This window comes from Lepidochelys kempii, chromosome 21, assembly GCF_965140265.1.
Source record: "Lepidochelys kempii isolate rLepKem1 chromosome 21, rLepKem1.hap2, whole genome shotgun sequence".
Taxonomy (NCBI): Eukaryota; Metazoa; Chordata; order Testudines; family Cheloniidae; genus Lepidochelys; species Lepidochelys kempii.
In genome coordinates, this window is record NC_133276.1 from 19,025,792 (window position 1) to 19,049,879 (window position 24,088).

Consider the following 24,088-nt stretch of genomic DNA (forward strand, 5'->3'; position numbering starts at 1 on the left):
TTTACAGATGACCTGGGACAGATGGAGCAGGAGAGGAAGCTAGACAGAAAGACAGCTAGAGTGCCAGTGGCAGAAATCTCAGGCCGAGTCTAATTGGTTGTGACATGAAGAATTTGCTAGGGAGAAATTGTGAAGGGCTTTAATCAGGTATACAAGTTGAAGAGAATATAATACTGAATGCCATTAGGAGTCTACAGTAACCGGTGACAAGAACCTGCACTCAGAAGCTGTTATCCAGAAATTGTGACCATGTCATTCAGATTCAGGCACCTGAAAAAACTGACTCTTACATATTCAAAAAAGGAAGGGGGAGCTGGATCAATAGTCCAGAGTTAGAGGTACACCTGGTGGGGTGAAGAAAAGCACTTTGCCACATCAGTAGATGCAAGTTATGTTATATGGAGAGGAAGGGTAGAAAAGGCGGGAAACCAGACTAGAATCTAGCTCATCCGATGAAGTGAGCTGTAGCTCACGAAAGCTTATGCTCAGATAAATTTGTTAGTATCTAAGGTGCCACAAGTACTCCTTTTCTTTTTGTGAATACAGACTAACACGGCTGCTACTCTGAAACCTATCTATTAATGGTGCAATGAGGTTAGTAGATGAGCACAATCTAATACTATCACAGGCAAACTTACTAATGCCTATAGCCAGTGAAAATGGGTTCCTTCCATTCAGTATACAATAATAATTAGAAAATGGAGGGGGTCAACAGAAAATTTTGACTTTTTGTTGAAAAAAAACTTGATTTTTTGTTTAATTTTTGGCAATACTTTCTGCAAAAATTTTCGTTTAGTTAAAATCCAATTTTCCATTAAAAAAAGTTTTGAAGGAAAATTTTCAGCCAGCCCTAATAATCTTTAGCATGTACATACTTTAGTACTTTACAAATAGTATCTAACAAACCATCACAATATCCTTGTACAGTAGGCAGGTAACCATTTATATTAGTGTCTAGCCCCTAAGAAACCAGGAGACCCATAATGTTTGAAGTTTACCAGTACTTCATATGCAAAGTAAGTAAATGAATTATTACAGTGTATTATATCCTAATTTTTATATTTTTGAAAATTAATTGCCATAAAGAAAATCCATATGGCATTGTTTCCTATATAACATCCTATAGCATTGTTGGGATTGTGTTGCTTTGTTGCATCACACACAGATTTATCTGAAACATGACAATACTACATTTGAGAGACAAGGTTTGAGTGTGACTGGATCTCTGGGGTACAACTTGGAACCGTGGGACCCTTGTTCCCCCTTAGCTCTCCAATCTGGGCTGTCTCTCATAGTGCTTTGCTAGTGATAAGCAGTAAACACCTCCAGGTGCTGTGATCACTCAGCCACCCGCATGCAGAGATTCAAACAATTTAGCTGAGTGTATGTTCTCTAAGCCACTCATGAACTATATAGAGGGAAACACTAGCAAATCCCCTTTGGGAAGAGACCTGAGATCTGTGTAGCTCAAAAGCTTGTCTCTTTCACCAGCAGAAGCTGGTCCAATAAAAGATATTACCTCACCCACCTTGTCTCTCTAATATCCTGGACCAACATGATTACAACAACACTGCATACTATATTTGAGGAGGCATTTAGAGGCAGTTTTCCCCTCCGCATAGTAGCTAGGAAGTAATTTATGTGAAAGCGTCAATGCTTTGTAGCCCCCTTTGAACAGTACTGCTTGAAACCATCTGCAGAACCTTTCTTGTGGTTATGTAAAATCTCCTTGTGTTACATCAGTCACCTTTCCTTTTCCAGTTACTTTGAAGCCATGTTCCGTTCCTTCATGCCAGAAGATGGACAAGTAAATATTTCTATAGGTGAAATGGTTCCCAGTAAACAAGCATTTGAGTCTATGCTGAGATACATTTACTATGGTGAAGTGAACATGCCTCCTGAAGATTCCCTGTATCCTTAAATCTACTGAAGCCTAAGGTCTGTAGATGCAATTGAAACAGACACTTTGGATTTCTTTTGCTATGGATATTTTAATATGTTGGCTCTGATTCTGCCATGTCATGCACCTGGTGTCATCATTTACACCTGTGCAAAGTGAGTGAAAAAAAATATGCCAGACCAGAAGAGAAGCATATTACACCTGCTCTGCACTGCTGCAAATGCCTTCATTGTGAGGGAGTGGAGAATCAGGCCCTTCTACTGGACTATGAAACAGTTCAGTTGAGTTAAACTATAACTAGTGTTATGATTTTGTCATGAAATTTTTAAATATATTTCATGGCAGAGGTGCTGGAAAACAACAATATGTCACAGAAAGAGGTTAGTGGGAGACGGAGAGTGGCCCTACCCCACACTCGCCCCACAATGGCAACTCCTGTCCCGTGGGACTGAGCCCAGCTGTCCGCTCTAGGCCTTGCGACCTAGCACATGGGGTCACAATGCTGAACGGTTTTGAAGAGTCCATGCTGCTTTAGATGGAGATGGTAGGGCAGATGGACCAAACCTGAGTGGTGCTGTGACCCCATGTACAAGTTTGTAACACCACTTGGTTTGAGCACATTTCAGTTGTTTTGGAGGGCATTTGATGGACTTTATTCAAATTCATGCTTTCTGTGACCATCATGACAAAATCATAGCCTTAATTATAACTAGCCAGGGATTTGAACCTGGCTTTCCCATGTGAGTTTTCAGACCACTGATCTATGCAATTTCTCTCTTTTCCTGATCTAATGAATATTTAATTATACAAAGTGGAACAGCTCCAACAGGACAGATTGAGAAGTCCCCACCCCAAATGTCCAATAGCCTGCCACTTAAGGTATTCACCTGGGATATGGGAGACTGGGGTTCAAGTCGCTAATCCAGAGAAGGGTTTAAATCTAGGTCTCCTGCAGTCCAGGTGTGTGTGCTAACCACTGGGCTGTTGGCTGTAATGGGGGCAAGCTCTGTCTTGGGTTGTTTGTGTGAAAGGACTGGTGTGTCTTAGAGAGCTAGGGTAAGATGCACAAAAAGAGTGTCTCCTATACATCACTAACTTTCACAAAATCACCACTCAGCTGCCACCAAACTATGTAGGCACCTAAATCCCTAAAGGCACCTGCATTTCTGCTGGTGGGCATGCCCAAAGCTGACTAAATCCTGACACTGCCCTCACAGCTAACAAGACATTCAGAGCCTAAGCTGCTTCTTTGAGTAGATGCAGCCGTGTTGGTGGGTGCATGCCTAGGGCTCTGGAGCCAGAGAACTTTGCTTAGCAATGTCTGTAAAGGGGCAGCGCTCACACCTCCTTGCCACAGCTTCTGGCTATATGAGGCGGCACCACCCTGACCCCTTTCATTTCCTTCTTACTGCCTGTGGCTGGAGTCAGAGCTTTGTGTGATTCTTAACCATGCAATCTCTCACTGTCTTTTTCTAGTGTTTGTTCTAGTCGTATATAATTAGTACCCTTAGTGTTAGTTAAATGTAGTGTTAATTACATTTAGTTAAGTATTTCCCCGGTGATGCCCTCACCATGGTTTAAAGATTGTTATATGGGGAGAGCGATCCCCAACAACAATCCCCACACACTGCTTACTGTGACGTCTACGTCAAGGAGCGGTGTGCAATTTCTAGGTCGTTCTTGAAAGGAACTCAGCTGGCTAGGGACCTTCGCCTAAAGCAGCACCTGCTTGACCAGGCCATGTGGCCTGCTTAAGCACCGAGGACCTCCTCAGATTGGAAGTCACCCTCAGGTTCTGAGAGTGCTGCCATGTCATGCTCTGGAGCCAGCGCCTCTCCAAAGGGATGGAGGAGGAGTTCCCCATCGAATGCGCCGAGGAAGAGGTCACATAAGACCAATCCAGACCACTGCAGGTCTCATGAAAACTCTTCTGCCTCCTCCAGAAAGAGTGTGGACCAGCATTGTGTTAATGCCAGCATACATGAGGGTGTGGGTGCCTCTAACAGCTTCCTGATACTGAGCAGAGAGGTCAGGACCCTCTACCATTGACTCTGATTCTTGAATCCAGTACTGACGAGAGTGATGCTGGCATCAGTTGTTTCCACGCCGGCGGCATATCAAGCAGCAACAGACCTCCTTTGCTTTTCCATCCTGACCCCTCCATTGATCCAGGCTTTTGCCAGGGCTGTGTCGTTTATAGCCTCATTGTGTGGATGGGCCACTGAACCTTTTGGTCCATTGGCACCACACTCCGATGTTCCCCTTCCACAGTCTGTGGAAGCAGGGCTGGTATGGGCTTGGTGCAAGGGATCTCTTTGGCACTGGGAAACTCCTTGGCACCATTGCATTCACACCACTGATGTTACCATGGCAGCTCTCACTGCCCTCCACTTTGGAACCGTCAGCTACTTTGGTGCCACCACTGATTTTGGGGTCCACACTGCTCCCCACATCGGGAACAATTTGGCAGGGCTCTTCCTCGCCTTCAATACCTGAGGATTTCAAGTCCTATCAGGACCTTTGGTGGTGCATGGCTGCTTCCCTGGCCTTCAGGCAGAGTTCCTGCAGGAGAGCACCATTATGTTGCTGGATATCCTGCAGCTGTCTGCTCCTGGGAGAGTGGCTCCTCTTATTAATGATGCACTCCTAGAGCCTGCAAATGTTCTTTGGAGATTGCCAGCTTGGAGGGATTGCTCAGTGGTTTGAGCATTGGCCTGCTAAACCCAGGGTTGTGAGTTCAATCCTTGAGGGGGCCACTTAGGGAACTGGGGCAAAAATTGGGGCTTGGTCCTGCTTTTAACAGGGGGTTGGACTAGAAGACCTCCTGCGGTCCCTTCCAACCCTGATAGTCTATGATTCAGTATCATGTATGACAAAGCACATGGAGAAACTCTGTTTTGTCCTGGTGCAGGGATCTGAGGGCTTTTATTTTCACCTGGATCCAAATTCCTGGTCGTAACTGTGGTGAACAATAAAGGCCAGCAGGGCAGATTTAAGTCCACTGCTAAGGATGAGGACTCTAAAAGGATGGACTTTATGGGTAGGAAGATTTATATCTCCTCCTTTTTGCAAATGCAGATTGCAAACCAGCAGGCATTGTTGTCCAAATACAAATTTGTAAATTAGATGTTCATGTCTAAGTTTGCAGACCAGATGTCTGAAACCTCCAGAGAGAAATTTGGGGCATTCATTACCAAAGGCTGCTTGATGGCCAAGACATCACTGCAGTCGATGCTGAACATCACGGACTCTTCAGTCAGAGTTGTGGCCTCCAAGAGACCATGAGAAGGGTATCTTGGCTGCAGAATTTGGGCATTGCTCCTGACCTGCAGCAGGCTATAGATGATCTGCCTTTCAATGGCTAGGTGCTTTTTTCAGACAAGATGGACAAGACTCAGTACTTCAAGGGTTCTAGGGCCACCCTACATTCCTTGGGTTTGTACACACCGGCAGAGCAAAGGTGCTGCTATGGGCAGCAGCAGCAATACTGTCCACAATGCACTTTTGGGCAGTCTCAGCCTTCCATCGCAGTTTGGATGTGCCTGAGGCTCTTGGGCCACATATCTGTTTGCATGCAGAGGGTTCTGTTAGCAAGATTGCGCCTTTACCCCTTCAGATGTGGCTCAGGATGGTTTACCATCTGACTCTTCATTCCTTGGACAGATCGGTCCATCTACCTCCACTGGTCCTGGACTCCTTGTAGTGGTGGATGCTTCCAGAAAGTATATGTCAGGGCATTCCCTTTGTCCAGCCCCTACCAACCAGGTCTGTTGTCTCTGACATCTCCCTGGTGGGCTGGGGAGCACATCTGGAGTCACTGAAAATTCAGGTTTCAGAGTAGCAGCCATGTTAGTCTGTATTTGCAAAAAGAAAAGGAGGACTTGTGGCACCTTAGAGACTAACCAATTTATTTGAGCATAAGCTTTCGTGAGCTACAGCTCACTTCATCGGATTCATTCAGTGGAAAATACAGTGGGGAGATTTATATACATAGAGAACATGAAACAATGGGTGTTACCGTACACACTGTAAGGAGAGTGATCACTTAAGGTGAGCTATTACCAGCAGGAGAGCGGGGGGGAGAAACCTTTTGTAGTGATAATCAAGGTGGGCCAGTTCCAGCAGTGGACAAGAACATCTGAGGAACAGTGGGGGATGGAGGGGGGAAATAAACATGGGGAAATAGTTTTAGATCTCTATCAAGCATTCTTACAACTACAATACCAACCTGCTGAAGTGAAGAAACAGATTGACAGAGCCAGAAGAGTACCCAGAAGTCACCTACTACAGGACAGGCCCAACAAAGAAAATAACAGATCGCCACTAGCCATCACCTTCAGCCCCCAACTAAAAACTCTCCAACGCATCATCAAGGATCTACAACCTCCTGAAGGACGACCCATCACTCTCACAGATCCTGGGAGACAGGCCAGTCCTTGCTTACAGACAGCCCCCCAACCTGAAGCAAATACTCACCAGCAACCACACACCACACAACAGAACCACTAACTCAGGAACCTATCCTTGCAACAAAGCCCATTGCCAACTGTGTCCACATATCTATCCAGGGGACACCATCGTAGGGCCTAATCACATGAGCCACACTATCAGAGGCTCGTTCACCTACACATCTACCAATGTGATATATGCCATCATGTGCCAGCAGTGCCCCTCTGCCATGTACATTGGTCAAACTGGACAGTCTCTACGTAAAAGAATAAATGGACACAAATCAGACGTCAAGAATTATAACATTCAAAAACCAGTTGGAGAACACTTCAATCTCTTTGGTCACTCGATTACAGACCTAAAAGTGGCAATTCTTCAAGAAAAAAACTTCAAAAACAGACTCCAACGAGAGACTGCTGAATTGGAATTAATTTGCAAACTGGATACAATTAACTTAGGCTCGAACAAAGACTGGGAGTGGATGGGTCATTACACAAAGTAAAACTATTTCCCCATGTTTATTCCCCCCTTCCACCCCCCACTGTTCCTCAGATGTTCTTGTCAACTGCTGGAACTGGCCCACCTTGATTATCACTACAAAAGGTTTCTCCTTCCCCCCCACCCCTGCCACTCTCCTGCTGGTAATAGCTCACCTTAAGTGATCACTCTCATTAAAGTGTGTATGGTAACACCCATTGTTTCATGTTCTTTATGTATATAAATCTCCCAGCTGTATTTTCCACTGAATGCATCCGATGAAGTGAGCTGTAGCTCACGAAAGCTTATGCTCAAATAAATTGGTTAGTCTCTAAGGTGCCACAAGTTTTTCTTTTTGAAAATTCAGGGTCTGTGGTCAGAGCAGGAAGTGTCTCTGCATATCAACATACTGGAGCTTCGGGCCATCTGCGATACTTGTCCCGCCTTTCTGAACCGCATCGGGGAGCCATCATTTACATATTTACCAGTGATACTGCTGTGATACATTACGTGAACAGAGAAGGGGAGCACAATCCAGGGTGGTTAGGTTATGGCAGTTCTGCATCAAGGAGGCTATCACTCTAATAGCCGATCGCTTTTCCGAGGCCCAGAATCATCTCGCAGACCATCTCAGAAAAAATTTTTGCCTGAATCACGAGTGTTCCCTGAAGACAAGCATCCTGCAGGTCATCTTTGCAGCTTGGGGCATTCCAACAACCAACCTGTTTGCTACAAGGGACAACAGGAAATGCCATCTGTTCTGCTCTCGAGGGGAATTCTGTCCAGGCTCCCTGACTGACACCTTCCATCTCAGCTGACATTAGCTCTTCTGTATGTTTTTTCCCAATCCCAGTCATACAACAGATCATCCTCAAACTGAAAGCGGATCAGGACATGCTTATCCTCCTTGTACCAGCATGGCTGAGGCAGTGTTGATTCTCCAACCTTGCGCTTGTCAATTCAGCCTCCTTTATCCCTTTATCTTCATCCTGACCTACTCACTCAGAATCATGGTGTTGCCTTGCATCCCACACTCAGCTCCCTGCATCTCACTGTGTGGTTGTTTTGTGGTTGAACGAGAATGAAAAGTGGTGTTTGGCAGCCATTCTGCAGGTTCTATTAAATAGAAAGCCCTGTACCAAAATCACCTGTTTGAGAAAATGGAACCATTTTTTTGGTGTGTTCATCGGCCCCGCAGAATTCAACTGATGCTGGTCTCTATCCAGGACATCTTAGAGTACTTGCTGTGTCTTCGGTTGCCTGGTGGTGCCTTTAGCTCTTGAGGTCGCACCGGGTAGTGATTTCAGTGTTTCATCCACCCATTCTTGGAAGATCAGTCTTTTCCAGTACCATGGCAGCAAGATTCTTTAAAGGCCTTCTTCATCTCCATCCTCCAGTGTCTCAAAACCAGTTCCTCTGTGGGACCTTAATACTTTCCCAGTGGACTTAATGGGACCTCCATTTGAGTCTCTGGCATCTTAACCCTTTCTACTTTCTGTCAGAAAACTGCTTTCCTGGTTTCAATAACATCTGGAAGGGGAGTCTGAGTTGCAGGCTCTGAGAGCCTCCTTATACAGGGTTCTCGAAGGTGGTATATGTACCCATGTTTTTTCCTGAGCTGCAATCAGCTCCGGAGGAGCAGTATCTCCATACATTAGTTGTCAGATGATGTCTTGTCATTATACCATTACTGCATCTTCCAGAGCTAATGCAAACTTTGAAAGGGCGGTCCAGCAATCCTTAGTTACACTCTGAGCCCCACCTCCTGTGGATACTCCTTGTGCATCACCTATGTGGAATACTCGGTTGCATGTAATTGAAGAAGAAGAAACCAGTTACTTATTGTAACTGGTTCTTCTAGATGTGATACAGACATGAATTCCACTACCCACCCTCCACCTCCTTTCCATCAGAGTCTGGTCTCTGGATGTTCGTTGCAAAGGAACTGAGTGGGGTTGGGGTGTCACTGCCTTCAAAAGCCTGGAGTGGTGCTATGGCTATGAGGCGTGAGCGCTGCCCTTCTGCAGGTACTGCTAGGGAAAATTCTCTTCCTCTGCTGCACTGGGTACACACACGCCTAAGTGGAATACACACGTCTGCATCACATCTTGAAGAATCAGAGTTAGTAAGTAACCTTTTCTTACACCCAAGCCACAGTGGAATTCTCAAAGTAGGTGTTCCCTGCCCATCTCACTTGTGCAGGGCCTGATCTGGTTGATGCACTCAGAGCATGCTGAACCCACACAAAAGGGTAAGCAAGTCATCACCTGATAGCCTGGTGTTTACAGCAAGCACCAGGAGTGTAGGAAACATGTGTTAGAGCAGGGTTATGAAAACAGGTCTCCCACACCCCCAGGTGTGTGCAGTGGGCTATTGGGGGCTGGACTTGATGGCCTCTTGAGAGCCCTTCATTCCTATAATTTTAAAATGGGGTAGAGGAGCGTCTCTTCAATTCTTTGTGAGAAAGAGCTCACCTGGTTTGGGTACCTAAATCCAGGAAAGGGTTCAAGGCTAAGAATCCTGAGCATAGATAGGCGCATCCTTCCAGCCTCTCAATTTGGTATGTAAATCCCTTTGTGAATCTGGGCCCTAAGCCCTCTGCATTTCACTCCTGGCCAGCTCAGGCAGTTCCCTGCTCAGCTGCTGGCTTCTGAGAATCCGGTTCATAGGTGCTTAACTCTCCCCATACAATGCATGGGGAGCCTGACAACCTAACTCGGGACGTGAATTCCACTGTGTGGCAAGGTGCCTAGAAGTTAAGTGTTGCAATGCCAAGATCCCCTGCGTGAGCACAACTATGCAGGACTTAATCCCTGCTCACTATATTTTTGGGCCATTGCTGTCATTCACAATGGGTACCAGAGAGTATGCATGCCTCAGTATGTTGGACTGGTCCACTGACTAACCATCTTGCTATACAACTCTTGGGGAAGTACTTTATATACATCTTTGGAGGGAGCTTGCATGGACAACCATAGAGTCATAGAAATGTAGGGCTGGAAGGGACTTGGAGAAGTCATCAAGTCCAGCCCCCTTGCTCTGAGGCAGGACCAAGGAAACCTAGACCATCCCTGACAGGTGTTCGTCCAACATGTTCCTAAAAACTGCCAATGATGGGAATTCTACAACCTCCCTTAGAAGCCTATTCCAGAGGTGAACTACCCTTATAGTTAGAAAGTGTTACCTAATATCTAATGTAAATCTCCCTTGCTGCAGATTAAGTCCATTACTTCTTGTTCTATATGAGCAGCTGGCCCCTGAGCCAGCTGCTTGGGCAGCCCTGGGATCAGCCACACTGGCTGCTGCAGAAGTCATGGAATCCATGACTTCCGCAACCTCCATGGCAGACACGGAGCCCTAATTATTACCAACTTGGAACACAGATTTGTTCTCCTTGACTAGCTTTATAGCTACCTCTTTTCTGCCCCTTATTATTATGGTTTCTACAACAACAGACTTCAAGCATACTGCAAGCAGAACCTGGAAATGAATGTTACAGTGGAAAATGTGCTCCAGGTAATTGTCCCTGATCCATTTTAATTAGTCATTGGTAGTCTTAAATACAGTAAATATTCAAGAAATTCAAAGGGTCCAGCAACACCAGCCAGAAGGGTCTGTGATTTACTCACATTCTTAGACAAAAATAATTGGCTAAACTGCAGTTAAGATTATAGGGATACTATAGTTTTTGGGTGGAAAAGCATTAGAATGCCATGGAATTGAAACAGAATTTGTAAACGAGAATGTGCAAAATTTGAAGTATGGGGATGAGTTAAAACATTTGATGTTTCTAGGCCAAGCTGTTATACAGATGTGACTGGGGAAAGTGTATTAAAATTTTTACAGAGTAAGTAATACTTGTGTTCTTCTTCAGAGGCTTCTGTGCATCCCTACTTGCAGGTCTGACATCCTCTGGCTTCAAGTTCATGGAACCTCTACTACAGCTGTATCCAGTGGGGCTGCATAAGCCCTCCTAGTGATGTCAGTGCTCAATATCTGAATCTATATAAAGCAGTGCAGACCCCAGTGTCTTCATTTCCTTCTCCTCTCCTGTGCAAAGCAGTAGGATCCTCGCTGTGTGTGACTTTGTCTAATTATTTAATAGACCATCTTTGCCATCTGAATTTTCTTTTATTCACTTTAATTATAAGGAAGAGAGAATAGTGTAGGAGATTGATCTGGTGTTGGTCCATGCAAAGATGGCTGGAGTAGAGCCCTAGAAAGGCTGTAAGAATATCTGACAGTCTATCTGAAATCAGACATGTATGTTTAATGTCTGGTGTGCTCAGGTGAAGCTCACACTCCATCACATTCATCCCCAGAGTATGCCATGATCAGCAATTGAGTCTAAAGGCCTATCTGTCTTTCAAACCAGTGACACTCAGACAGCACAGGCCCTGCTATCAGGCTGACGAGGCAATAAAATCTGGGCCCACAATGACCCTCCTTGGCACAAAAATGCACTACTATTAAATGAGTGAAGCCTTGGAACCTGGCTCCAGCCTCTTCACCGGCCTCAACTTGGGCCTCTAACAAGGGTTCCAGTGCCAGGTCTGTGCCTCAGGCAGCACTGACCTCCCCTGTGAAGCATTATCAGGCGTTTTCATCTGCATTGGCACTTGTGATGCGGATAAGTTTGACTCCCCAAATGGTATTAGTTTCGAGACCCGTTTATTGAGAGAACATCCTCAGCTGTTGAAGATCCTTCTATGGCACCTGCTGCACCATCCTAGGAATATACACCATCTGCACAGAAGAAACAAGGAAAGGAAAGCATAGGTCTGGTTCTGGGGAAGTGAAGAAGGAAAGAAGAAATTCCCCAGGGTTGATTTTGGAGAAGGTCTCAGCTCCTAAGTTGTCACTGGCCCTGTAACAGCTGCAGACTTCCCCAGTTCATGTTCCTGGTAGTCCAGCAACTTTTCCCAAGACTGGTCAACTAGTCCACATAAAAGATTTTTGCTTCACTGGTGCACGGTTTGGCTTTGGAACTTACTCCTGATTCATCTCTGGAATTCCTGTTCAGTGATGCCCAGGATCTCCCTTTTGCTTCACTCAGGCCCCCTTTGAGTGAACCATCACCATCAGCCTTCATACACCTCTTCAGTTCCACAGAGCACTCTGTCTTCCATGATATCAGGAGTTCACAGATGTTGCTATGGCATTCCTTCACAAAGCCTTAAGGACACTACTTGGTGGTGCTTGAACTGTGTGGTCTCTGCTGCATTAGAAAAGATAAAGGGTACTAAATCTGCTCCCTGGGCACAGAATTTCCTCGCTCAGTAGGAAATCATATTTGTTGGGATCCAAGTGTATTGCCAGTTACTAGGCAGTGACAAGATACTAACAGTACACCCTCTGGGATGCAATTGTTCTGTAGTTGATTCCTAAAGATCAGGCTAAGGCAGCAAAGGATCTTGCCACTGAAGCAGAAGTATGGCCTGTCATTCCCCCCATGCGGCCTATGACACCTCTGCCCCTTGCAACAGAGCCACGGCCGCAGAGATATTCAGGAATTAAATCATAGAATCATAGAATATCAGGGTTGGAAGGGACCCCAGAAGGTCATCTAGTCCAACACCCTGCTCGAAGCAGGACCAATTCCCAGTTAAATCATCCCAGCCAGGGCTTTGTCAAGCCTGACCTTAAAAACCTCTAAGGAAGGAGATTCTACCACCTCCCTAGGTAACGCATTCCAGTGTTTCACCACCCTCATAGTGAAAAAGTTTTTCCTAATATCCAATCTAAACCTCCCACCCTGCAACTTGAGACCATTACTCCTCGTTCTGTCATCTGCTACCATTGAGAACAGTCTAGAGCCATCCTCTTTGGAACCCCCTTTCAGGTAGTTGAAAGCAGCTATCAAATCCCCCCTCATTCCTCAGACCTTGCCCCAGAATCACAAGTGTGAATACAGAATTTGAAAGTTAAGGCCATTTTACTGAAAAAATCAACAAAACCTTAGAGATTTTTGGTAAGATGAGACCCTGAAACATAATCCAGAGACCGGTATGAGACCTAAGGCCTGAACTAAAGTAATGGTCAAGACTTTGCTAACACAAAGCAAGTTAAGCTGTGATCCAGAGGCAGGCTCTGCTCACAGGAGCTGGCAAGAAGAAGGCTAATGTTGCAAATATACATGTACCTAAAAGGTACGAAGCACTAGTAATATAAACATGTGCCAGGACAGTACCAGAACATTCCGGTACTAGCACATTCCACATAGATAACAAGGAATATACTGACCCATCCTAAAGACAGGGGCAGGAGGGTAATATGATGGATAGAGTTGTTTTGTTTGAACCAACATGTACAAGGTGAGAGGCAGCACCCTAACACATAGTGGGGTTGCACCTCTATATGTCAGAGTAATGTGTAACTTATTTGTATCGTGAGCTGTAGCTCACGAAAGCTTATGCTCAAATAAATTGGTTAGTCTCTGAGGTGCCACAAGTACTCCTTTTCTTTTTGCGAATACAGACTAACACGGCTGTTACTCTGAACCCTGAAGGGTTGTCTTTGTCTGGCCTAGGGGGCAATGGAGAGTCCCACCACTGACTAAGCAGGTCCATTGTCAGGGGGTACATATTTGTAGTATGTCCTGTAGAGTCTCTGGGAAACTATTACTGTGCTTCGTTTGACAATAAACCTGGCCAGGTGCCTTCGTACCTTATCAGAGTCTGTGGTCATTGGGGATTCTCTCGGGGTCTGCTGTGTCAGCTACCTGCTCAGAGCTGAAGCAGCACGAAGAGGGAACGCACACATGCAGCTGACTGTTATCAACATTGAACAGAGCAGAGCACCACACTGGTGATATCTGACGACATTGGTGTGGTGACACCACAGTTGGGAGCCGCATTCCAGTTTCTTGCACGCTCTTCTCTTCATTTACCACCTCCACGTCCTTTAGAGACTTCACAAAGCCAAGTATGAAATCACATCAGACTGCTGGATACTGAAGACTACGCATCAAGGTTACTCCATACAGTTCTTCACCATCCTGCTTCCAAGCCCCCCTTCTCAGTTCCTCTTCACAGATCCTTTGGAAGATAGATGGCCTGAAGACTGAAGAGACACATCAGAACCTTCAAAATGAGGATGATCACTATGGCAGTGGTTCTCAACCAGGGGTCCGGGGCCCACTGGGGGGCCAAGAGCTGGTTTCAGGGATTCAGTCAAGCAGGCCCAGCATTCGACTTGCTGGGGCCCTAGGCAGAAAGATGAAGCCCCACTGTATGGGGCTGAAGCCTGAGGCCCCAAGCCCTACCATCCAGGGGCCCAAGCCCCACCGCTTGGAGCAGATGCCAAAGCCTGAGCAACTAAGCTTTGCGGGGCCCCTTATGGTGGGGGACCCTGGATAATTGCCCTGCTTGCTACCCTAATGCTGGTCCTGGCTTTTATTTGCAGAAAAACAATTGTGGCACAGGTGGACCGTGGAGTTTTTTTAGCATGTTGTGGGGGCCTCAGAAAGAAAAAGTTTGATAACCCCTGCTGGTTCGTCATTCCCCCTCCCTATTCCAAAGAGACTGAAGGCTTATCTACATGAACATTGAGTTCTCAGCAAGCTGGGGTGAAAATCTATCCTGCACTAGTGTGCCACTCACTAAGTATTCATGTGGACCCTGCTGCTGTGCACTGAAAGTTCCCTGGTACACTTTGATCTACCCCACTTTGAAACAGGAGTAGATTAAAGTGCATTAGGGAACTTTTAGGGTGTGTCAGCAGGAGCCCTACGGAAACTTACCCCACACTAGCATGCCGCACACTACGTTTTCACCCCAGCTTGCTGCAAATCATTGCTCATATAGACAAGCCCTGATGCATGATTCTTGATTTGAAGGACACCTACTTTCACAGACATAAAGCAATCACATAGGAAATGCATGAAGTTTTGCATAGGAGAAAAGTTTTTACAATACAGCGTTCTCCGTCAGCCTGTCAACAGCACTAAGAGTGTTTACTGAGCGCCTGGCTGTGGTGACAACCCAGCTAAGGAAAAGAGGAATATATGTTTTGCCATATCTATACAACTGACCTCTCAAAGCCAGATCATGGCAGGAGCTCTTCTGCTCTTTGGTCCTGACCTGTCATTTAATCAAGACTTTGGGGCTCAAAATCAAGTGGGGCATGTTGAACTGTGCCCTTGTAAGAGCCTCACTTTTATTGGCACAGTCTGAGACTAACCTGTGGACAAGATGTTGCTGCCAGAAGACAGATTTCACAGTACCGGTCAAACTCTGCAAACCTTGCAATATCAGCTTTGCCAAATTATCTGGTTCTTTCTGAGGCTCATGGGACTTAGGCAAGAGCTAGGCATCTGGACACCCCTGGTAACGCAGCAGTGTGCCTGCCCACAGGCAGTAAGATAGGCATCTAGGGAACTTTTAGTGCAAATAGCTGAGTGCCAAGTGAGTTCAGGCGCTTGCAGGGTTTGGCAGGGGGTTGTGCATCACAGTGGTGCTGAAAGTAGGACTTAGATGCCTAAAATAGGGACTTATGCACCTAATTCCTTTCATGCATTCAGGCCAAGGCAACTAGACCAACATGAGTGGTCTCTGGAAACATCGTTGTCTTGCCATCTCTTCTGCACGTAAACATCTGTGCTAAAATGCTTTGCTATAAAGGCAGAAAGGGTCACCTTTTCTGTTCAATAATGGTCAGGAAGAAGGAGTCTCTCAGGGTCACATTCCTCCTGGACTGGAGCAAGAACTTTGTACTTTCCTGGCAGTACCTCGTACCCTGAGAGAGGGTAAAAACTCTTGTCATTGCTCCAGAGTGTCTCAGAGCACTGGTATGCCAAGCTGTTGCATCCTCCTTTGAGCTACCATGTCACGTTCTGCTATCTCCTGATCTTCTATCTCAGGCTGGAAGAGAATTCTGCATCCAGATCTAGTATCTTTGCATCTGACTGCCGGGCTGATAGATTCTTAACCAACTCTGACCTGTCTAGTTCTGCAAGAGTGAGAAAGATGCTTCAGTCTAGAAAACGTGTGACACACATGTACTGTGTTCAAAGTGGAAGATATGCTCCACTTGGGCAATGGCTGAAGGATTGTTCTAGAGTGCTCCCCTCCATTCTAGACCACTACCAAAAGGAGACCAGTCTGTTCGATGCATCCCCAAAAGTCCATCAGGATGCAGATTCTGTATGCCAACTCCATCTGCAAGGGTCTAGTGTGGTTGGGCGGTTCATTTCCTCCACACTCTGCAATCACACATTCCATCTAAGGCTTTGCGAACACCTTTCTCTTGTGAGGTAGCCTCTTTCTGCATGGGACTTGCACTGGGTGCTAGCAAAGGTCATGGAACCACACCTCTGAACCACTGGCAAACTGCTTTTTGGACTATCTCTTACAGAAAAGCCTTACTCAATGCCATTATGTCAGCTTGGAGGGTCAGTCAGTTGCAGATTTAATGGTGACCTAGTTTTACACATAAGGCTGAGGGATTTCTATAGCCACACCCAAACTTAATTGCTAAAACAGTGATGGATTTTCATATTAACCAGTCTGTATCCCTTCTGGTTTTCTTCCTCAAAACTCACACCACTCCCAGAGGATGCATATTTTCACACATTGAATGTGAGAAGGGCACTCTGTTTCTGTCCAGAGAGAACTAAGCCCTTCTGAAATAGCACTAGGCTAATTTAGCATATGGGAAGAGGTACAAGGGACAGGTTGTTTCTTCTCGCAGGTTATCCAAGTGGATCATCTTGTCCATTTGTTTCTATTACTCTTGGACTAAGGTTCTCTTGCCATTATGCATTACAGCCATTTGTGTGGCATGTTCAAGCTGTTGCCCAGTAGGGCGTTCTGTAGAGCACTCATTTAGAGTTCAGATCACATCTTAGCAAGCACTGTTCCTTAATCTTGACCTCCTGTTTGGAGGCCGAGACTGGGAAAGTAGTGCTACAACTTCTCTTCAGCTGCAAACTCCTCAGCCTGCCTTGCATCTCTGTGGGTACTGCTCGCTAATCTCCTGCAAATGAGAATGCACAGAGGACCTGGAAGAAGAAACTTATAACAGTTGTTCTTTGAGAGTTATCTTTCTGCATTCACACTTCCTGTCCCCATTCCATACAGAGTTCTCATCATACTTTGGTATAGAAGAAGAAGCCGAGGTGGTTGGGTACTGGACTTCCTTCTGTAGGCTTAGAAGTTGAACATCAGTGTCAGTAAGGGGTGCTCATGCAGACCCAATGGACACTGGTTTGGTAGAAGTTCCATCAGCAGATCATTGGGAGCGTCAAACCCACAAATGTGAATGCATAGAGGCAACTTTCAATGAACGACAGTTACCATAAATAAACTATTTTTTCCTAAAGATCATGGACCAGATCCTCTGCCCTGGTCCTGCTCATTTTTTGCTGCCCAGGTGGTGCAAAAGAGCCAAAATCTAGCCAACTAAGAATTTCCCTGGTAGAGGGAATCCTCAGTTGGCAAAAAGTTAGCAGTGCTCCCTCCTACGTTGACTGCTCCCCACCCACAGCCTAGGGTATTGCTTTCCCTTTGCCTGCACCAGTCTCATTCTGGCACCTGAGACAATCTGGCTCCATGCATAGCCTAAGTCGTCTCCAGTTTTCCATAAAAATTACCTTCTGACAAGAACCACACACAACAGCCAAAATCCAGTTCAGAATGGAAAGCTGGTAGCAACCTCAAGTTTAGGGAAATGACCTTCTCTGCATAAAATCAGCACTTGTCTGTGATTAGACTTTTATCAGAAGAAGAAAGAGAAGAGAGTTTTAACTTTGTTCTGCTCTAGATTTTAGAGGCAGCTGACAAGACACAGGCTCTGGACATGAAGAAGCACTGCCTACATATCATTGTTCACCAATTCACCAAGGTTGGTTGGATCTTCTCTGGGTTTCTGGGAATCTGTTGTCCTCTGTCACTACCATGGCTGAGAGCAGCTTAATCTGGGCCTTCATTTAATTCTTCTTGCTTCACAGGACAGCTTGCTATGCTTACAACTGGACATTGTTACTGACAGGCATACTGTGGACAATACCTGGTTTTCTTGTCTTTTTTTATCTAAAGGAACAGCTTTTTGGAGACATGAAAACCTACCAAAACAGAGCAGATATTCAGAACTCCCACCATTTCCTTGTCCTTTTCTTTCTGAAATATTAGCCCTTCTGTGCTACACCAGTGCTGGGTTTTGATATGTATGACAAGATATGTTTGACATGTATTGAATGTACAAGCTTCTTTCTCTGGCAATTATAAATGTGATACTCAGTTTTTTGGTGAAGAAAGTACTGTCTATGTGGTAGTGGTAATGGTAATATTACATAATTTCATAAAACATATCATCATGTTCATAGATCATAGAATATCAGGTTTGGAAGGGACCTTAGGAGGTCATCTAGTCCAACCCCCTGCTCAAAGCAGGACCAATCCCCAGTTGTTCTGGCTGGATCTTCTACAGTCTCCATATTTGTGAAACTTAAATATGGATTATTGTATAAAATAGTGAGAAAATGTCAAAAGACTGAAATTCAAATTCCCGTTAGTTTGTGTCATATGATATGTGGTCCCTTATTGATGGGAATATTGTTATTCAATACATTGTGTGTCCAAACAAAGAACCCCAACTACCAAGAGGCAGAGCAGACGTTGGTCTGAAAGGTGAACGTTTTAGAAAGTTATGAGCAAATGAAAACAGGAGTTAGAATGGAAAACCGCACTAATTCTTCTCTACCTTTGATTCTAGTCTTGCACTGACTTCCCTTCTCCACTGAAGATCGTCTTTTTTTTTTTTTAAGGCGAGACCAAATACTATTCAGCATGAGCTTCCACTTCTACTCCTCCCCCTCATTTGTTCCCATCCTGCTCCATCTCTCCGTACATCCCAGTCTTCAACTCAGCAATATGTCTCCTGCTTTCTTTCTCTAACCCTGCACCCAGCACCTTTGGCCTACTCTTTTCTCAAAGGTAGATCCTCCTCACTGACCTCATCCTTCCACCTCCCCCTCAACCACTCTGTCTCTAACATACCATCTCCTTTATTGTTAAAAAAACACCCTTGATTCCCTCCTGCACGTCTTCTCCAACTGCTGTCCCATCTCACTCCTTCCTTTTGCCGCTGAAGCACGTGGTTTACTTCTTTTGTCTCATCATCTCCATCTTCATTCTTAATCCCCTACAATCTGGCATCTGTACCTCCACTGGATGCCCTCAACAACGTCAACGGTGACCTCTTCCTGGCCAAATCCCAAGACCACGCTGCCTTTCTCCTCCTTCTCAGTCTTACACCACCATTAACTCAGTTGATCCAGTCCCTCCTCCTAATGATTCTCCTTTCTTGGCTTTATAGGGCTTGTTTACATGATAACATTGCCCCAGTTTAACGGATGGTGTGAATTTCAATAGATTCAGTTAACCCGATATCGACACTATTCAGTATAAGAGTGGCTTTTTATGCTAATAAACTGAATAGGAAAAGGCTTAGTTCAACCAAAATGAGACACTTTTAAACTGGAACAAGAGTGTCCACATAAGGGTTTGCACTAATTTAACTTAAACCAATGCAATTTACCCATGTAGACAATGCCTTGGACTTGGTGCTCTTCTGGTTCTCATCTTACACCCCCAGCCACTCTTCAGTGGCTACTTTGTGGACTCTGTCTCCCTTTCAGTGTCTGTCAGAGCTACATTCTTGTCTCCCTCCTCTTCTCTTCTTGCTCCCTGTCTCTGTACAACTTCATCTGGTTACACAACTTTAGCTGTTGCCTCTCTGGTGAAGATTCACAAATTCATTTCTCCACTCCCGAGCTCTGCCCAGTCCATTATTTCTGATTGCCTCTCTGCCATCCCTTCCTGAATTTCCAGCTGTCAGAAAAATCAGCATGAGTAAAACTGAGCTCCTTCCCTTTCTCCTGAAGCTTTCCCTTCTCCCTCCCTTTGCTGTCAAGGTTGCTTTCTCTTTTCTCTTTCTGCTGCAGTATCTCATCCCTCGTATTACTTTGGATTCCTCTTCTCTGTCCCTCCACCCCACCCCAAATTGATGCTATCACTAAATCCTGCTAGATTGCCTCACAGCATCTCTAAAACGTGCTCATCCTTCTCTGTTCCCACCTTGAAGTCCACAGGGTTCCATTCTTCTATTGTCATCTGTCACCTTAACTTCTGCAACAGCATCCTGTCTGGCCTGCCTGACACCCACGTCCATCCAAAATGCCTTCCTTGCCTGCTATTCTGATAGCATCAAGCCCCTCCTCATCCTTTGGCTGGCTTTCCTCTCCATTTCTACAGCAAAGCCAAGCTCCTTGTCTTCTCGTTCAGGCCTTGCACAGCGTGATTCCCACATGTGCCCACAGATCTTTCTGCTCCTCCTCCTTACTGTGCTCAAACTGTCTGATTCACTAAGTCCTTAGTATCCTTTCTCCATTCCCGCCTTCCTGGCTTTCCCCAGGTGGCTTCCTACACACAGAGGCCCCTCCCTGACCTGCTCTGCAGGACCTCCACCTTCTCCTCCTTCAAAGTCCTTCCGTTAAAACAGACTACTTCCAACAAGCCTGAAAACCCTAGTCCTCCCTGCAGAGGAGTAGTCATAGAATCCTAAAAAGAAAAGGAGGACTTGTGGCACCTTAGAGACTAAGAAATTTATTTGAGCATAAGCTTTCCGATGAAGTGAGCTGTAGCTCATGAAAGCTTATGCTCAAATGAATTTGTTAGTCTCTAAGGTGCTACAAGTACTCCTTTTCTTTTTGTGAATACAGACTAACACGGCTGCTACTCTGAAACCTGTCATAGAATCATAGAGTATCAGGGTTGGAAGGGACCTCAGGAGGTCATCTAATCCAACCCCCTGCTCAAAGCAGGACCAACACCAACTAAAATATCCCAGCAAGGGCTTTGTCAAGCCTGACCTTAAAAACTTCGAAGGAAGGAGATTCCACCACCTCCCTAGGTAACGCATTCCAGTGTTTCACCACCCTCCTAGTGAAAAAGTTTTTCCTGATATCCAACCTAACTCTCCCCCACTGCAACTTGAGACCATTACTCCTTGTCCTGTCATCCGCTACCACTGAGAATAGTCTAGAACCATCCTCTTTGGAACCACCTTTCAGGTAGTTGAAAGCAGCTATCAAATCCCCCCTCACTCTTCTCTTCTGTAGACTAAACAATCCCAGTTCCCTCAGCCTCTCATCATAACTCATGTGTTCCAGTCCCCTAATCATTTTTGTTGCCCTCCGCTGGACTCTTTCCAATTTTTCCACATCCTCCTTGTAGTGTGGGGCCCAAAACTGGACACAGTACTCCAGATGAGGCCTCACCAATGTCGAATAGAGGGGAACAATCACGTCCCTCGATCTGCTGGAAATGCCCCTACTTATACATCCCAAAATGCCATTGGCCTTCTTGGCAACAAGGGCACACTGTTGACTCATATCCAGCTTCTCGTCCACTGTAACCCCTAGGTCCTTTTCTGCAGAACTGCTGCCTAACCATTCTGTCCCAAGTCTGTAGCGGTGCATTGGATTCTTCCGTCCTAAGTGCAGGACTCTGCACTTGTCCTTGTTGAACCTCATCAAATTTCTTTTGGCCCAATCCTCCAATTTGTCTAGATCCCTCTGTATCCTGTCCCTACCCTCCAGCGTATCTGCCACTCCTCCCCCTTTAGTGTCGTCTGCAAACTTGCTGAGGGTGCAATCCATGCCATCCTCCAGATCATTTATGAAGATATTGAACAAAACCGGCCCCAGGACCGACCCTTGGGGCAGTCCACTTGATACCGGCTGCCAACTAGACATGGAGCCATTGATCACTACGCGTTGAGCCCGACAATCTAGCCAACTTTCTACCCACCTTATAGTGCATTCATCCAGCCCATACTGCTTTAACTTGCTGGCAAGAATACTGTGGGAGACAGTGTCAAAAGCTTTGGTAAAGTCAAGGAACAACACGTCCACTGCTTTCCCTTCATCCACAGAACCAGTTATCTCATCATAGAAGGCAATTAGATGAGTCAGGCATGACTTGCCCTTGGTGAATCCATGCTAACTCTTCCTGATCACTTTCCTCTCTTCTAAGTACTTCAGAATTGATTCCTTGAGGACCTGCTCCATGATTTTTCCAGGGACCTAGGTGAGGCTGACTGGCCTGTAGTTCTCAGGATCCTCCTTCTTCCCTTTTTTAAAGATGGGCACTACATTAGCCTTTTTCTAGTCATCCGGGAATTCCCCGGATCGCCATGAGTTTTCAAAGATAATGGCCAATGGCTCTGCAATCACATCCACCAACTCCTTTAGCACTCGCGGATGCAGCGCATCTGGCCCCATGGACTTGTGCCCGTCCAGCATTTCTAAATAGTCCCGGACCATTTCTTTCTCCACAGAGGGCTGGTTACCTCCTCCCCATGCTGTGCTGCCCAATGCAGTAGTCTGGGAGCTGACCTTGTTCGTGAAGACAGAGGCAAAAAAAGCATTGAGTACATTAGCTTTTTCCACATCCTCTGTCACTAGGTTGCCTCCCTCATTCAGTAAGGGGCCCACACTTTCCTTGACTTTCTTCTTGTTGCTAACATACCTAAAGAAACCCTTCTTGTTACTCTTAACATCTCTTGCTAGCTGCAACTCCAAGTGTGATTTGGCCTTCCTGATTTCACTCCTCCATGCCCGAGCAATATCTTTATACTCTTCCCTGGTCATTTGTCCAATCTTCCACTTCTTGTAAGCTGCTTTTTTGTATTTAAGATAAGCAAGGATTTCACTGTTAAGCCAAGCTGGTCACCTGTCATATTTACTATTCTTTCTACACATCAGAATGGTTTGTTGCTGTAACCTCAATAAGGATTCTTTAAAATACAGCCAGCTCTCCTGGACTCCTTTCCCTCTCATGTTGTTCTCCCAGGGGATCCTGCCCATGAGTTCCCTGAGGGAGTCAAAGTCTGCTTTTCTGAAGTCCAGGGTCACGTTTCCTGAAAAACGTTTCATGGAGCTAACAAGCATGCTATTCTTCAGTACACATTCTTGCTGCTTGTTACCTCATCCCTCGATTCCCTTTACAGACTTCATAATAACATCCTGAGAGTTGGCGCTACGGGCGGAGTAAGGGAGCATAATGCCCCAACCCATGCAAGTCATGCATTACCTACCTAGATCTTGAGTCTGGGCACTGGGTAAAGAGCAAGGGCAGCAGAGATGGCTGGACACAATGGGAGGAGTATGCTGCATCTGCTAATGGGTGATGCACTGCCTGGAGGGGAGTGTGCAGCAATACAAGAGTTGTGAAAGGCTTGTGAGTTACCTTAATGTAAGAGTCATTGGCCAGGGAGTGTAGCCTAGTGGGAGGGCACTCACTGGGGAGGTGACCCATGCTCTAGTGGTTCTTTAATTGTTTATCCAGAGTGGAATAGCTTTATTAGGAGAGACTGAGGAAGGCACACGTAAAAATGTCCCTTAGCCCAGTATTTAGAGCCTGCACCTGAGAGTTGGGAGATCCTTGTTCAAATCCTTTCTCCCCTTCTGCCTGAAGGGGGAACTGACCCTAGGTTTCGCACATCCCAGATGTAGAATCAAATGAAATAAAAATCTTAAATGAATCCACATGTTCCATAGAATCTCTGTGGATAGTAATTCCATGCTTTAAGAAGAATATAACAGTAAGGCTCTATTATCAACCACCTGATCAGGACAGTGACAATGACGATGAAATGCTAAGGGAGATTAGAGAGGCTATCAAAATAAAGAACTCAATAATAGTGAGGGATTTCAATTATCCCCATATTGACTGGGTACATGTCACCTCAGGACGAAATCATAGAATCATAGAATATCAGGGTTGGAAGGGACCCCTGAAGGTCATCTAGTCCAACCCCCTGCTCGAAGCAGGACCAATTCCCAGTTAAATCATCCCAGCCAGGGCTTTGTCAAGCCTGACCTTAAAAACCTCTAAGGAAGGAGATTCTACTACCGCCCTAGGTAACGCATTCCAGTGTTTCACCACCCTCTTAGTGAAAAAGTTTTTCCTAATATCCAATCTAAACCTCCCCCACTGCAACTTGAGACCATTACTCCTCATTCTGTCATCTGCTACCATTGAGAACAGTCTAGAGCCATCCTCTTTGGAACCCCCTTTCAGGTAGTTGAAAGCAGCTATCAAATCCCCCCTCATTCTTCTCTTCTGCAGGCTAAACAATCCCAGCTCCCTCAGCCTCTCCTCATAAGTCATGTGTTCTAGACCCCTAATCATTTTTGTTGCCCTTCGCTGGACTCTCTCCAATTTATCCACATCCTTCTTGTAGTGTGGGGCCCAAAAC

The 24,088-nt window shown here is 45.6% G+C and overlaps 1 protein-coding gene across 7 annotated transcripts in view; it reads left to right on the top strand.

Annotated features, from left to right (window-relative positions):
* Positions 1 to 24,088, top strand: part of LZTR1 (leucine zipper like post translational regulator 1) — a 298,705-nt gene that overhangs the window by 259,346 nt on the left and 15,271 nt on the right. For 3 of the 7 annotated variants that reach the window (XM_073319623.1, XM_073319627.1, XM_073319622.1), the window contains 3 exons: positions 1,762 to 1,911; positions 10,237 to 10,342; positions 17,588 to 17,668. In XM_073319623.1, coding sequence (XP_073175724.1) covers positions 1,762 to 1,911; positions 10,237 to 10,342; positions 17,588 to 17,668 — 337 coding nt within the window. Of the gene's footprint in view, positions 1 to 1,761; positions 1,939 to 10,236; positions 10,343 to 10,700; positions 17,669 to 17,774; positions 20,408 to 24,088 lie in introns of those variants that run through there. The other 4 variants (XM_073319621.1, XM_073319625.1, XM_073319624.1 and 1 more) reach the window with 4 other exon arrangements.